At 36.1% G+C, this 14730-nt stretch overlaps 1 protein-coding gene across 1 annotated transcript in view; it reads right to left on the bottom strand.

Annotated features, from left to right (window-relative positions):
- Window positions 1-263: 263 nt before the first annotated feature.
- PALS2 (protein associated with LIN7 2, MAGUK p55 family member) overlaps window positions 264-14730 on the bottom strand; it is a 102206-nt gene continuing 87739 nt past the window's right edge. Inside the window, exons 9-12 of the mRNA XM_065883743.1 lie at window positions 13288-13449; window positions 7837-8039; window positions 6740-6868; window positions 264-440 (exon numbers count right to left, since the gene is read on the bottom strand). Coding sequence (XP_065739815.1) covers window positions 264-440; window positions 6740-6868; window positions 7837-8039; window positions 13288-13449 — 671 coding nt within the window. The remainder of the gene's footprint in view (window positions 441-6739; window positions 6869-7836; window positions 8040-13287; window positions 13450-14730) is intronic.

Here is a 14730-nt window from a genome sequence, read left to right as displayed (position 1 = left end):
AACGCATTTCTTTATGTGATATGAATAGAAAGATTATTCATAAAAAGTTAGAAAAATTAAGATAAATTATATTTTAGTACACCTTCCCAACCACATTTTTCTATAAAAATCCAGAATAGTGTACTGGTACTTCAATCTACACAATAAAAATGCCTGGACTTGGCAGATAACTTCTATCTGTGCATGTATTTTCTCAGTAGAAGGTTTATTTGTTGCAGTCACTTTTTGAAAGTTTTATTTTAATTGTGAACCTTATTGAATCATCAGTAAACCCAGCTGATTGGGACCCACTGTGGCTCCATTCTCAGTTTCTCTATGGCAGTTTGTAGTTTCTCAAAGGCTTTGTCTAGATTGTCATTTACAATGATCAGATCAAAATAGTGGTTGTATGCTCTTTGAATCCGTGCACTTTCATCCACTGTTTTCTTCAAGTCAGAGTCCTGTCAAAGAGTTTTAAAAGGAAAAGTTTATATAATGTATATTTAATTGCTCAAAACCAACTCAAAGTGAAATAAGTAGGTTGGATATTTGTTTGTTGTGATTCTGATACTAATCCTCAAAATCTAATCTATATAGATTGTTAAAAAAGACATTACCATCTGCTCATATCCTAGTCTTTCCAGCTGGCACTCATGTTTGAATTTATGAGTATTCTGTATCTTCTGTTTCACTGATACTAAGGTAAGATTCCTGATTAAAAGACTGCTGACAATATCTTGGGGTGACACCCAAAGTAATAAAAGAATTCTTGTAGGTGACTGGTCTCTAGCCCAACTGCATCACCCTTTTCAAAACATTTTTATCGTATGGATTCTGTAACTCATGGAACCCAATCTGCAGCGGCTGTTAAGCTCAAAGCCAAATTTGCTGCCTTTCTCTAAGAAAAAGAATCTCAGAAATGTAATTTGAAGGCTGCCTGTCCATGCTCCCCACCCCCAACAACACACACACACTTTTATCTATCTTTTTAGCTAGTACTGTTTGTATTTCATAAAGTATTTCTAGTCATTTTGGAACAATGTGGGGGAATAAATAAGTAATGGGTTTTGCATGAGCAAGTAAAGCTTTTCATTAAATTGCAAGTGTTATGAAATTTCATAATGCTTCTACATGTTCTTCAAATACTGAGTTCCTATTAAACCGTCTACTATATTTCATAATTTGTGGCTATAAAAATGAATAAGAGAGAATGGGCTCCTACCCTCCAGTGTAGGAGACAAATAAAGGGCAAATAAACAAAAACCTGCAAGTTGTAACAAGTACTATGAAAGAAACCAACCAGGAACAAAGAATTTTAAGAGATCTACTTTAGACAGAGTGCTTACAAATACTCTACAAATGAAGAAATGATATTTAAACTGAGGAAATGACATTTAAACTGAGAACTACAGTGGGAGAAAGACCATTCCAGGCAGAGGAAATAGGAATGTAAAGTTCAGGAGGAAAATGACCCAGATGTGTTTAAGATACTGAAAGACCAAGATGGATGGAGGCTTAGGGAGGGTGGGTAGTAAGTTGAGATAGCCCAGGCTAGGTGATGGAGGACCTAGATGCAATGGAAAGACATCTCTGGATTATGATGGTGGCAGAGGAGATGGAAATGACACCAGACTAGAAATATACTTTGGTGATAAAATCATCAGGATTAACTGATGGGCTGGATATGAAAAGTGAGAAATATGAATGAATCAAAAATAGCTCGAGGGGCTTCCCTGGTGGCGCAGTGGTTGAGAGTCCGCCTGCCGATGCAGGGGACACAGGTTTGTGCCCCAGTCCGGGAAGAGCCCACATGCCGCGGAGCGGCTAGGCCCGTGAGCCATGGCCGCTGGGCCTGCGCGTCCGGAGCCTGTGCTCCGCAACGGGAGAGGCCACAACAGTGAGAGGCCTGCATACGGCAAAAAAAAAAAAAAAAAGAAAAAGAAATAGCTCGAGTTTCTAGCTTGAATAAATGGGTGGTTGCAGAAGATGCAGAGTTGAGGGGGTGGGAGTGTGAAAAACAGGATATTGGTGAGAGGAAACAAAACATTCTACTTTGTTTGTACATGTTAAGTTTAACACGTCTGTGAGACATCCAAGTGCAGATGTAATGTTAAGTAGGTAATGGTTATATAAGTTGGAGCTCTGAGGTCTGGGTTATCTACATATAAATTAGGAATCATCAGCATAACAACGATATGTAAGTCAGTGGATTTGGTGAAAACACCTAAAGGAAAGTATATAGAGAGAAATGGGTTCCCAACTAAGCCTGAGGGATACTAGTACTATAGTTAATATTTTCACTAAGATTTCGAAATCAATTTGAAACAACTATCTTTTATTATAGATGTATAAACAGGCCCCAATTCAACTTGTAAACAAATCTTACCTAATACAGTCATTAGCAATTTGTCTTGTTAAAAAAAAAAAAAGTTCTTTTCTGACAATAACAATCCTGTAACAATAATGGAGTATACCATATAGATGGAAAAATGAATTTAAAAATTTCTATGTATGGCTCTAGAATGATCTCCAGAATATATTAGTAAGTGAAAAACGCAGGCAGACTACTGTATGTAGTAAGTTACCTTTTATGTAAGAAATGAGGGAGGGAGGATACACATACATACTTGCTTATATTAAAAAAAAAATTGTAAAAATGACTATGTGGGTAGGAGGTAACAGAGTAGAGAGAATAGGGAAAGGCTAGATTTTTGTGTGTTTGTTTTTTGCGGTATGAGGGCCTCCCACTGCTGTGGCCTCTCCCGTTGCGGAGCACAGGCTCCGGATGCGCAGGCTCAGCGGCCATGGCTCACGGGCCCAGCCGCTCCGCGGCATGTGGGATCTTCCCAGACCGGGGCACAAACCCGTGTCCCCTGCACCGGCAGGCGGACTTTCAACCACTGCGCCACAAACAGGGAAGCCCCTGTTTGTTTGTTTTTAAGATTTACTTTGAAACTATGAAAATGTATAGAATTATATTACAATAAAATCAAATTCAAATAAAAATAAAAAGAGCAATACCTAAAAAGCAAAATGAAACAAATCTGTGTTTCAAGTTGATGCCTTAACCACAGAAAAGAATTATTTTAGCGACTTTAAAATAATACTCAAGGGATATATCATAAGAACAATTTTTTTAAAAAGTTTAAGTCTGAAACTTAGAACTTTTCAATAATCATACTGTTAATGTTAATATTGTTACTCAGAAATTATATATATAGTATGTGCTTAGTTTACACATGTAAAGTCAGAAACTATGTTAATGTCATCAGGAACCAAGACTTTCAGCATAGGAGGAAAAAAAGATAAACATAGTCCAGGAAGTAAAAATGTAAAATGTGAGTTGGAACTATCCAACTGAATTAATGATGTATATTTTCCAAAAGGGGAAAATATATTTCCTTCATCTGGCCACTGAGAAGACCTAGAAACAATGACAAACTAAGTTGAATGCACACCTTTAGCTTCTAATATTATCTCTAAATACCATTTCCCACTAAAAGGAACCAGGGCTTTTGGAAGGCTGGTTCCAGATCTGGGCCAAGAAATGTGTAAGGATAACCTGGAGCAGCTTGTCATACCAGGAAGCACATCAAAGTTTATGGGGTTGTGTTAAAAAGACTCAGAAAACAAGATGAATAGGCTCTTCTTAGCTGAAGACAGGACAATTTAAACATCAGAGAGTAATAGCTGACCTAAGTACACAGAGTATTCCAAGTGATTTTAAAACACGGCGATTTGATTTGACTGTATATACTTAGTGAGATAAACCCTAAGGATAAAGGAGAAAGAGACAGTTCACAGTAATCATACCTGGTAGTATTTGTACACTTATTTTCAGACTGTTGTATGTGTACTGTGAGATGAATCAAATGAGCAATTATGTGCTATATTCTAACATTCCTGGTGTTTTTGAGAACTGGGATACTCAGCCTAGGAGAATGGAGTTATATATATGAAAGAGGTTAAATAAAACCCTGTAATCCTGAATTTGATTGGGAAGTATCAATATATATTCATGATTTAGTTTCCTTCAAACATACAAACAGAAAAGCACATAACCAAACTAGTTCTGTCTACCTAAAAGGTGCATTTAGCTAGAAACAATGATCAATCTTGGGACAATGTGCACCCCTAGTATTACGGTCCTAAAATACCATTTACTCTAAAAGGAACCAGAGCTTCTTGGAGAAGTAACTGATTCCTGGCCTGGAATAGAAAATGTACAAGATGACCCTGGAGCATTTGTCATATAGCTAGGAAGCTATCTCAGACGATTAGGCTCATGAAATAGGTCTCAAGGGCCAACTTAAATAAGCCCCTGTTGGTCAAAGATGGGGCGATTTGAACATCAATAAGAATAATAATTGCAAAAGAGTAATAAAACACATCAAGTAAGTTTAAATCCATGTGCTCATGATGAAACTAAAAAACCCACAAACCTTATTTGGTCACCTGTCGCCTCTGGAGACTGTTACTGAACAAACCCATTATTCTGAAAACTGACCCTTAAAGGGGAAGTATCAAGCATTATGTTCTGACTTTCCTATATATACTCTACTTCAGAGTCATCAACTAGTTGATAAGGAAAAATTATTTAGAAGAATTCTAGTTTATAAATGCAGAACAAATGACAAACTTGGAATAACACCACTTCACAATTCCTAAAAAATTAACTGAGCCAGGCAAAGATCAATAAAAATTGCTAAAATCATTAGGTGAAGAGCTACTGAGGAACTTTACAGATCAGGCCCCAGTTTTTCTATGACCCAGTTTTTTTAAACAACTAAGTTAGAAGGTTAAAAGAGAGGGAAGGGAGGCAGTGAAGATTTACAGATTAAAACAGTCTAAAGGGAGAGGGTCTGCTTCCAGCTAATATGCAATCACAGATATCAGACTAACCTTCCTGCCTGACAACTAAGACAGACCAAATGTATGGAACACTTTTTAAGACACTGTACATCAGGTAATGGAAGACAGGGATTCCAGAGAGACAGGAAGCAAATGAGACGAGCCCTACGATTACCCCAGGTTACTGGCTTGAAAGAGTTTCCAAGCTGCAACACAGTGAGGTGGAGCCCAGGAGGACACTACTGGACTCTAAGTTGGGACAGAGCTGAGAGCCCAGGGAGAACAAAGTAGCAGGAGTTTGCAGGACAGAATACTGGATAGAATAGCAGTATGGAGAGAGAACTCTCGAGATTTGTAAAGGTCCCCCTCCAGCATTCAGCTGAATACCAATCTGTGCACGTTACCACTACCCAGGGTCGCCAAAGAACCACCAGAAAGGATGAGAGGTATTCTTTCTGAGCCAGAAATAGTACCCATGCCCACCAGGCAGAACAGAAAACCTCACGTCACATGGGCCATCTGGGAGAGTGCTCAAATGGGTCTTGCCTCAGTAGTGAAGAATAATTGCCCCTAGAATGAGAACTGCTCTGGTTCTACCAAACAAATTTTTAAAGCAAGATCTGAAAGGAACAAACTGTTTCCACATTACTGCATCCTAGGACAAAGCTCACAATGTCTGGTATCCAATAAAAAATTACCAGGATTGCAAAGAAGCAAGAAAATAAGACCCATGAGGAGCAAAGTCATTCAGTCAAAACCAATCCAGAAGTGATGCAAACGTTAGAATTCGTTGACAGTGATATAAAAACATTGATAACTATATTTCAGATATTCATAAAGTTCAGTAGACACATGGAGCAACCTGCAAAAGAACAAAGAGGATTAAAACTACCTGATCTCAAGGCTTATCACCTATAGTGTAGAAGAGGTAGAAGAAGGAGGGAGGGACTCTGAAGGGGCACAAGGAAACTTATGAAGACGAGGGACATGCCTGTTATCTTGACTGCAGTAGCTTCATGCATGTATACATATACCCAAGCTTATCAAGTTGTATACTTTCAACGTGTACAGTTTATTGTGTATCGATTATACCTCAAGCTGGGGGAAAAAAAAGAGATTTAGAAGACATCAGGTAAATGCAACATGTTAATCTTGCTTGGATCCTGATTTGAACAAACTGTCAAAAAAAAAGATAAATACTGAGGAAATTCAAATACAGACTGTATATTGATGATATTGAGAAAAAGTTGCTCTTTCTAATGTTTGATATGCTAATGGTGTTATGGTTATGTCCAAAAAGTCTGTCTTTTAGAGATAAATACTAAAGTACTTATGGTTGATATGATATCAAAGATTTACTTCAAAATAATTCATGGTAAGGGAGGAAGTGAAGAGAGGTCTAAGTGAAACAAAAATGGCCATGTGTTATTGAAGCTAAGTGATGGGTACCTGGGAGTTCATTTCTTCCCTCTTTTGTACATATTTAAAATTTTCCGTAACATGAGAAAAGAGAGGAAGAACAAGAGAAAAAGACATGTAACAACTAAAAGTCAGAACACCTAACTCTACCAATAGTAAACCTTATGATGAACATACTTGTTATTGGTCTTCGGGACCAGTTTCCACATTAGTAAAATGAGGGAGTTAGATTAATATGCACTTTTTAACATTGGTCCATTTCATTTACATAGGGGGAGTAAACTTGTTTTAAAATAGAGTGAACAATGGTTTCTAAGTAAAAGCAATATGGTTCCAAATCCTAACTACATCTAGGGAACAAATTTTTATTCTCCAATACCCTATACAGTGTGTTTATTTCATAAATATGGATGGAATTAAACATGCCCAAAAGAAAAAGGAAAAATTTTAGGAGGAAAATAGTATTGTTAGCCTGAAAAGAACTGCTTACCGTCAAAAGCTTAGTAGTGATACCAGCATCCACTACAGCCTTGTGCATGGCACGTAACGTCTCTAGTTCGGGAGCAGCAATAAACACAACGTAGGGCATGAACTCGGATGTCCTCAGCACTTTCAGGGCCTGTGTAGAAGAACAATTACAAACCAGTTTATACAGGATTAGAATTTGAATTATATTACCCTTTAGTTTATACTAAATAATCAAAGTCCATCTGCCCTCTTCCTCAAGATAAAGGACATAATTTAATACTTGCTATCTGCCCCCCCTCCCTTCTATCCTTTTGATTCCATACAGTACTTTCCTAAAATGGTGATCCATTAAATTTTGTTCTGACCTCAATCTCACTACTTTCTGGTACCCTTGAACCAAGGAAAGTATTAAACTTAATGATCCCCAAATCATCAAGAATGATGTAAATGCTTTCCATGTTAATTGTAGAATTCTGTTAATATTGAAAAAGCAGAAGTAATTTCAGTGTCCATTAATTGGAGTGGTTATATAAATAAATATATATCTGCACTATGAAATACCATGCAGCAATTACAAAGAACAAAAAAATCTCTACAGTACCTAACATGAAAAGATCTTCAAGAAATACTGTTTAATGAAAAAAGGTTAAAGAATCTGTATAAAATTTTTCCATTTATGTATAAGAGAAACAACAAAAATAGAAAACCCACTGGGTTGAGTGTAGAATGGTGAGAAGGGGTCAATAAGGGAGACATGGAATGAGAATGAAATGAATGGTGAGTGGGTGGGTGTGTGCTGGGTGGAAGGGGTATGACTTTAATTTTTATTCCTCATGTTTCAGCCTTGTTCAAATTTTAAATTTAACATTTCCTAACACATGCATTTATATATTACTTAAGCATGTAAATAAATACTAAACTTCTATCAAGCTTCTATAGCTATCCATGCCTCTGTTGGCTAACAGATCAGAGATTTATTTAACTAGTTGTTGATGCATAATAAGGTTCTCTATTGTCACAAGTAACAGAGGGAAAGAGCCACCCTCATAATCTGAAGAAGAAACAAAAACTCCACAGGAAATAAAACTTAAAAAATATCTTTGGAATCATGCAGCTTACTTGTGGGTTGACATCCAAGATGCAAGTTCGTCCAGTTTGGACAACTTCAAGAATAGAGTCAATCTTGGTTCCATAGAGATTTCCTTCATATTCCCCATGTTCCAAATATTTTCCAGCTTTAATATCTGCTTCCATCTCAGATCGTGACACAAATTTATATGCCTGGCCATCTTTTTCATCTTCCCTTGGTTTCCGTGAAGTAACTAAATAAAATAGCGTTGAGAATTTGTACAGAGACAGTGCAGGGTATTAAAAAACAAACTAAAAGGCACAGGGTAGCCTAAGTCTTTTCCATTTAGTGCAGGGGTTGGCAAACTATGGCCTATGACCAAACCTGGCCTGCTTCCTATTTTTGTAAATAAAGTTTTATGGACCACAGCCATGTTCATTCATTTTATGGCCTATGGTTTCATTCGTTTTACAATGGCGGAATAGTTGTGACACAGACTAGATGGCCTGCAAAGCCTAAAATATTTACTATACGTGGCTCTTGAATAAAATTGTTTGCAGACCCCTGATTAGTAATGTTTTAAGAGGTAGTCTCCAATATACAACTTATATCCAAAAAATGTGCTTTATAAAGTCAGTTTGAAACTCAAAATATATTTATTTACCTAGAAGCAGAGCCCTAAAGTTAAATTCTTAACTATGGTGAGAGCTAATAAGTGTGAGGTATATTGCAAGTGAACATCTTTTCCAGCTGACCAGCACTCCCCTTCTCCTTAAGGAATATCAATTACAGCCTTTCTTCACACTTCTCTGAACATTTCCTAATTGAGTGTCCAACAGATGAGCAAAATTCTATTCTTAGTTGGTATTATCAATTTTCTGAAGTGTAGTTTTACCCATAAATTATCTATCCTTTATCTTGCCCCAGCACCAAACTTTTCTTCTAGCTTCCTTCTAATTAACATTCCCAAATGCTAATTGTTTTGTGTTGCAACTCGGTGGATCTAGCCACCTGGATGTTATTATGGTCTAGTAACTTTCTCTACTCTGACCTGAAGTATTCTGAGAGAATGAGAGAGAAGAGACCAAGTCAAAAACTTAAAACATCCTTTTGTCAGGTATTTTAGAGACATACAACTCCTTTGCAACTTGGCTGTGCTAGGAATGGACGATTATCACTTTTCAAACTGTTGCAAAGGTGCAGAGTTAGGTATTCTCTGCCAACTTGCTAGCACTCCCTAAGAAGAAAAGTAATTTGTGTATGTGTGTGTGTTATTTTCAAGTTTAGCAACTTCATCTGAGTTTGCCTAGATCAGATATAAAACAGTATTCTACTTCTATTAATCAAGTACTTATACATGCAGAATATCTGCCAAAATCATTAACCACACGCAATTAAAGTTACAAAGTAATCAGATGAAAAACTGACAGAATTTTGACTATTTGAAATAAGCACAACACATCAAGAAAACTTTTATAAGAAAAAAACTTTAAGTTCAAGCTCAATAATAAGGGCCTAATTCATAAATAAGATTATTATGTACAAGAGGATTCCCTTTTTCCCCTGCTGTTTTCTGGCTCATTCCAGACCACTGTGGAGAGATTTATAGTCACTTAAAGAGCTTCAAGATGCTATGATGGCTTTTCATATTCAAAAATGTGTGATCTCTAAGGTTTCTGGGATTATTCACCAAAGGTGGTATGATAAAACTCCTAAGGCAATTTTAAACTCCCCAAATACATACATACTAGGACTTGGCTTAATATCCATAAAGATAATTTTAGAAGAGCACGACTTTTGGGGACGCACTACAGTGAAACCATTTATGGAAACGTGCTGCTTGAAATAAATATGTACAGGCACACACACTGCCCCCCCCAACACTACCTCCAACATGTGGAGGGAATCTCAAATTCTTGGTGAAATGTTTTTCGTTTACAAGCGAATTTTAACCGCAATACCATTCTCTAGTGAAGACTCAAAAAAGAAATCTACATTGGCACATAATTAAGCCCCTTTCCATTTCTAGAACAGAGAAATTAGAACAGGGTGGATTGACTACAGCTGATTCCTTAGGCTTATATGCTAAGCAACTAAGTAATGCGATTGCTTAGAATTTAAGTTCTGTGATTGACAGGCAAAATTCTAATCTTTAGTAGCTCTTCAAATAGTTAGGAAATAATCAACAAAGTAACATTTTATTTAACTATCCCAAGATGTATTAAAGGGAAAACATGATTCATAAGGTAGCTTGTCCACCTGGATTAATAATTTTTTATATTTTATTTTAGGACCATTTCACAATATAAAGAGAAAACTAAGTCAATTTAATCCAACACCAGCATTTACGTCCTTCACTATGAGACTTCCCCAACCAGCCCACCAATGTGTAGCACAAGACTGTGTATCAAAAATTAGGCAAACTTGTCACATTTCATCAGTATTATTTTTGTGTGTGTTGATTCTGAGGCTTCAAACAAACAAACAAACTAAACACTATATAAACATGAATGATTTAAGGAAAAGTAAAACACCACCTACATTATATGAAGAAGTGATACTTGACAATGTATGGATATACATAAATCTTTTATATATAAAAATTCAGACTTGAATCTTTACTAAAAATAAGTCTTGAAAGGTAAAATAGTACATCTTCTGGAAATTAATTTGGCATGAAGAAATATAGAAGTTGAAATAAATATATGTAATACTTCTATATTTATAAATCTCTCTATACATCCTTTGGTCTAATAATTTTACATCTGAGATTTATGTATACACATTTTATCATCTCTTTATTTATAACAAAAAAGCCACCCAAACCATATAAGTGGGTGATAACAGTAAAGCATGGTGTACTTATATGCTGGAATATAAAGAAGCTAACACAATTAACTTTTTTAGTGTTTTTAATCAGGATAAAATATACATAACATAAAATTTATCATTTTAACCATTATTAAGTGCACAATTCAGTGGCATTAAGTACAGTAACACTGTTGTGCAACCATCACCATTATTCATCTCCAGAACCCTTTTATCATCCTATAGAAAATAAAAAATCACACTCACTGCTTAATATTCTTAGAGATACAGAAGAGATAGCGCCCACAAACAGATGATGCTGTGGGAAAAAACAGGAAACAGAAAATAATCCTAAAATGAAAAATATGACTACTTATGATAAAACATTGATGAGATAGAAGGCAAAGAACTCAAGGTAATCTTTTAAAGAGTAGAATAAAAAGAGAAAGGGTTGGACAACATGATTTTAAAAAGTAAGAGACTGAGGAGATGAATCCAGGATGTTCAACATCCAGCTAATAGAAATTCTAGAAAAAGTGAATAGAGAAAACAGGGAGAAATCATCCAAGAAATAGTAATTCCCCAGAATTGAATGACATGCATCTCTAGTCTGAAAAGCTCACTAATCATCAGCACAATAAATAAAAATAGATGCGCACAAAGGCACCTCATTATTAAATTATAAAATAATGAAAACCAACGAAATAAAAAGACTGAAGGAAACATCAGGTCATGTATGAGAGGACAAAAATTAGAATGACATTAGACTTCTTAACAAAACTGGGTTAAAGAGTAACATCTTTTGGGTTTTACAATCTAGACTTTCTATTCCCAGATAATCAAATAGGAGACAAAAAAATACACAACTTCAAATACAAAGATGCAGAAATTACATCCCATACAGCAGTTTTTTTGTCAAGTTACAAGGCATGTGCCGTAGCAAAACAAGGCAATAAACCAAGAAAGAAAAAGAATGGGACCCAGGAACAATAGCTTCAACCCAGGACAGCAACAAAGGGAAACATCCCTATGTGAACGTGTGGCAGCCAGAGTGGAGAGTGTGTAGCCCTCACTGAAGCAGGAAGGCTGAGGGTTGTGGGACAGAGGTCTCCAAGAAAAAAGCATGACTTACTAAATAAGAGGTTCTTTGGTTTAATACAAAACTATACGCATGAACACATGAGACAAGATAAAGAGGGGAAGAAAAAAACGAACTCTAGAAATTGCTGGGTTGGGGGAGAGGAAGAGGCTGTTCAAGAAAGTGAAACTGAATTAACTGAAACTAGAGCTATCTTTATGCTGGGAGGATACTCAGGAAGTCAGGAGGTAAGGCCTACACTGGACAGAACAAGAAATAGCAGAATGAAGACATTATTAAGAAATATGGAAGACTAACAAAATAAATAGCAGAAAGACTGAAAAGTGACTGTTTCTGGTAAGTAGGCCAGAGGTGGGGTAGAGGAAAATGGAGTTATTTTTCACTACATATTTTTAAGAACTACTTGATTAAAATATGCTACATGTATTAATTTGATAAAAATCAAAAATACTTTAAAATACTTTGATCACAGTGAGATTTTTATTTTGTTAACTACTTAACTATGATTTGTCTGATTTAGTGATTTACAGTGCCTACAACGGAACTCAAAGTCTTACCCTGAAGGGATTACAAACAGCACATGAGGACAATGACAGCGTTGTTGGCCCAATACACCCCTATACATGTTAGCAATAAGATTACTCAATGAGAACTAAATGTCAAAGCATACTGGATGAAAGCAGAGAAACTCTAAAACTCATCCAAAAGAGATGGAGTGATGTTAGGCTAGGATTTGACATGGAAAGCTTAAAGGCATTAAAATACCTACAGAAATTCTGTGTTAATCAAAAGGGGGTTTGGTCAGCAATGGAGGCACAGAAAGGGGACTTAATAAAGGCAACATTGACTTGTGTTCAGGGGAGAGCGCATGTAAGTTCCCACAAGTAAAGGCTCATATATCTCCAAAATGAATGCTATCACTGCCTTATTATAAGGACTAATACACCTTTGTATTTAACTCCTTGCTCTAACTCCATTCTCATCAAGCATGCTTCTGACATTATTTAACTTTCCTTGTAAATGTGCAAATAGAGAAAGAACACAAAGATCATAAAATGAGTGTCTGGTTCATCTAATGGTTATATTTCCCATCAGTATTATTGTATTTTGTATATAAATAAATGTGACCTTCATTAATGCTGCCTGCTCTGGAAGAGGAATCTCTCTTGATGTGCTATCAAAAATCAGGTTTAGGACCTTACAGGACTGAAAGCGACAAGCCAGATCACGAGTGTCAGAGGATCCAGCAGGTTTCCCCTGCTGGATGAAAATGGGTGAAAATACAACTTTTCAGATACACATCAACTGTACAAGAAAATGCAAGGTTAATGCTGATTTTGCCACAACTCTTAATACTTGCATTTAACGAACACTTCTGGATTGAAGAGTTTGGAGAAGCGATTGCCACCAGGCAGCCAGGTGACAGGGCCCACAATGCTATTTCAAGACAGCTGTAGAGTCGCCAAGTTTTTCAGTATCATCTGCTTGTTCATTTTCATTGGCATAATTAGAAATTACTTGGGAATAAAATAATAATAATCTGCCCCACCCCCACTCCTTTCCAATTAAATAGTAAAGGAAACGGAAAACTTACATGGCACTGTGGTTCCAAATCTAGTGGGATTCAACACTATGAACCTGTTTTTCAAGCTTCTTCGTCCCACACCTTGAGCTCCTATCAATACTAATGTCTTTCTCTGGAAGGGAGGCATTTTGGCTACCTCCTCATATATCTGGATTTCATGACGATCAAATTCTAAAAGTAAGGGAATGGGAAAACATCATATTCAGTTATCTTTTATTATTATTTTAAAATTAATTAATTTTTGGCTGCATTTGGTCTTCGTTGCTGCGCGCAGGCTTTCTCTAGTTGAGGCGAGCGGGGACTACTCTTTGTTGCGCTGCACGGGCTTCTCACTGTAGTGTCTTCTTTTGTTGCGGAGCACAGTCTCTAGGTGTGCGGGTTTCAGTAGTTGTGGCACGTGGGCTCAGTAGTTGTGACTCGCGGGCTCTAGAGCACAGGCTCAGTAGTTGTGGCACACAGGCTTAGTTGCTTCGCAGCATGTGGGACCTTCCTGGACCAAGGCTCGAACCCGTGTCCCCTGCATTGGCAGGCGGATTCTTAACCACTGCGCCACATGGGAAGTCCCTCAGTTATCTTTTATATGGGTGAAAAACCTCTGCTATTCTGTTCAGTAATGGCTTAGTTGTCTTGATAGTTAAGTATCACTTTAATTGTACTGACTTAGTACAGATTTTTAAAAATAAATTTGGTAAAGTACAATAAATTATTTTGTACCCTGATTTAAACACCTGCTTTTATTCATTTGCCTTAAAAAATTGTCTAACAAAACCAGAAAAATACCCTTACTTTATCCTTATCAGATAATCTATCCCTTAAAACCTGTTTCTTATTAATTCATCAGTAGAAATAATTACTTAATATAATCAAATTGCAAATTAGTTTATGTAATCTATTCCACTAAAAAGTGAGTATCACATATGGAGGATAGCAGTACACTTAGAGTGGCTGCTTAAATAAGTTTCATAGAATGAGTATCCCCTTCCAATGATATAAATGAATAAATACTGTGTGGTGAACTCTGCAAATATTAGTTTGATTAATAAAATGCATATAGACAACATACTAACATTTAAATATTAAGATTCTAAATTTATGTATAAAATAAAATGTTGGATCTTAACTATTTTCAGTAGAAACACATTCCAAAATTATGATCAATGGGAAAATTAGAAATTTTCCATTTTGCAAGAAAGCTTTAAGAATATATATTTAATGAACAATAAAGCCAGAGGATTTGAAATATTATATTACCTATTATTATGGCTATAACTTTCAATCTATAGTAATAACACTTCTTCCTTAGGTTATTATCTTAACAGCAACACTTTCTTTGCACAATTTCTCCACAATAGATTAAGGGAGAGTCTAATTTCCCCTTATTATATTATTATTATAGTACATTATTAGATTATTTCCTTTCTAATGTGCTATTTAGTTTATTACCAATATAGA

The sequence above is a fragment of the Phocoena phocoena genome, chromosome 9 (assembly GCF_963924675.1).
Source record: "Phocoena phocoena chromosome 9, mPhoPho1.1, whole genome shotgun sequence".
Lineage (NCBI taxonomy): Eukaryota > Metazoa > Chordata > Mammalia > Artiodactyla > Phocoenidae > Phocoena > Phocoena phocoena.
This window is presented reverse-complemented; position numbering and strand designations above follow the sequence as displayed.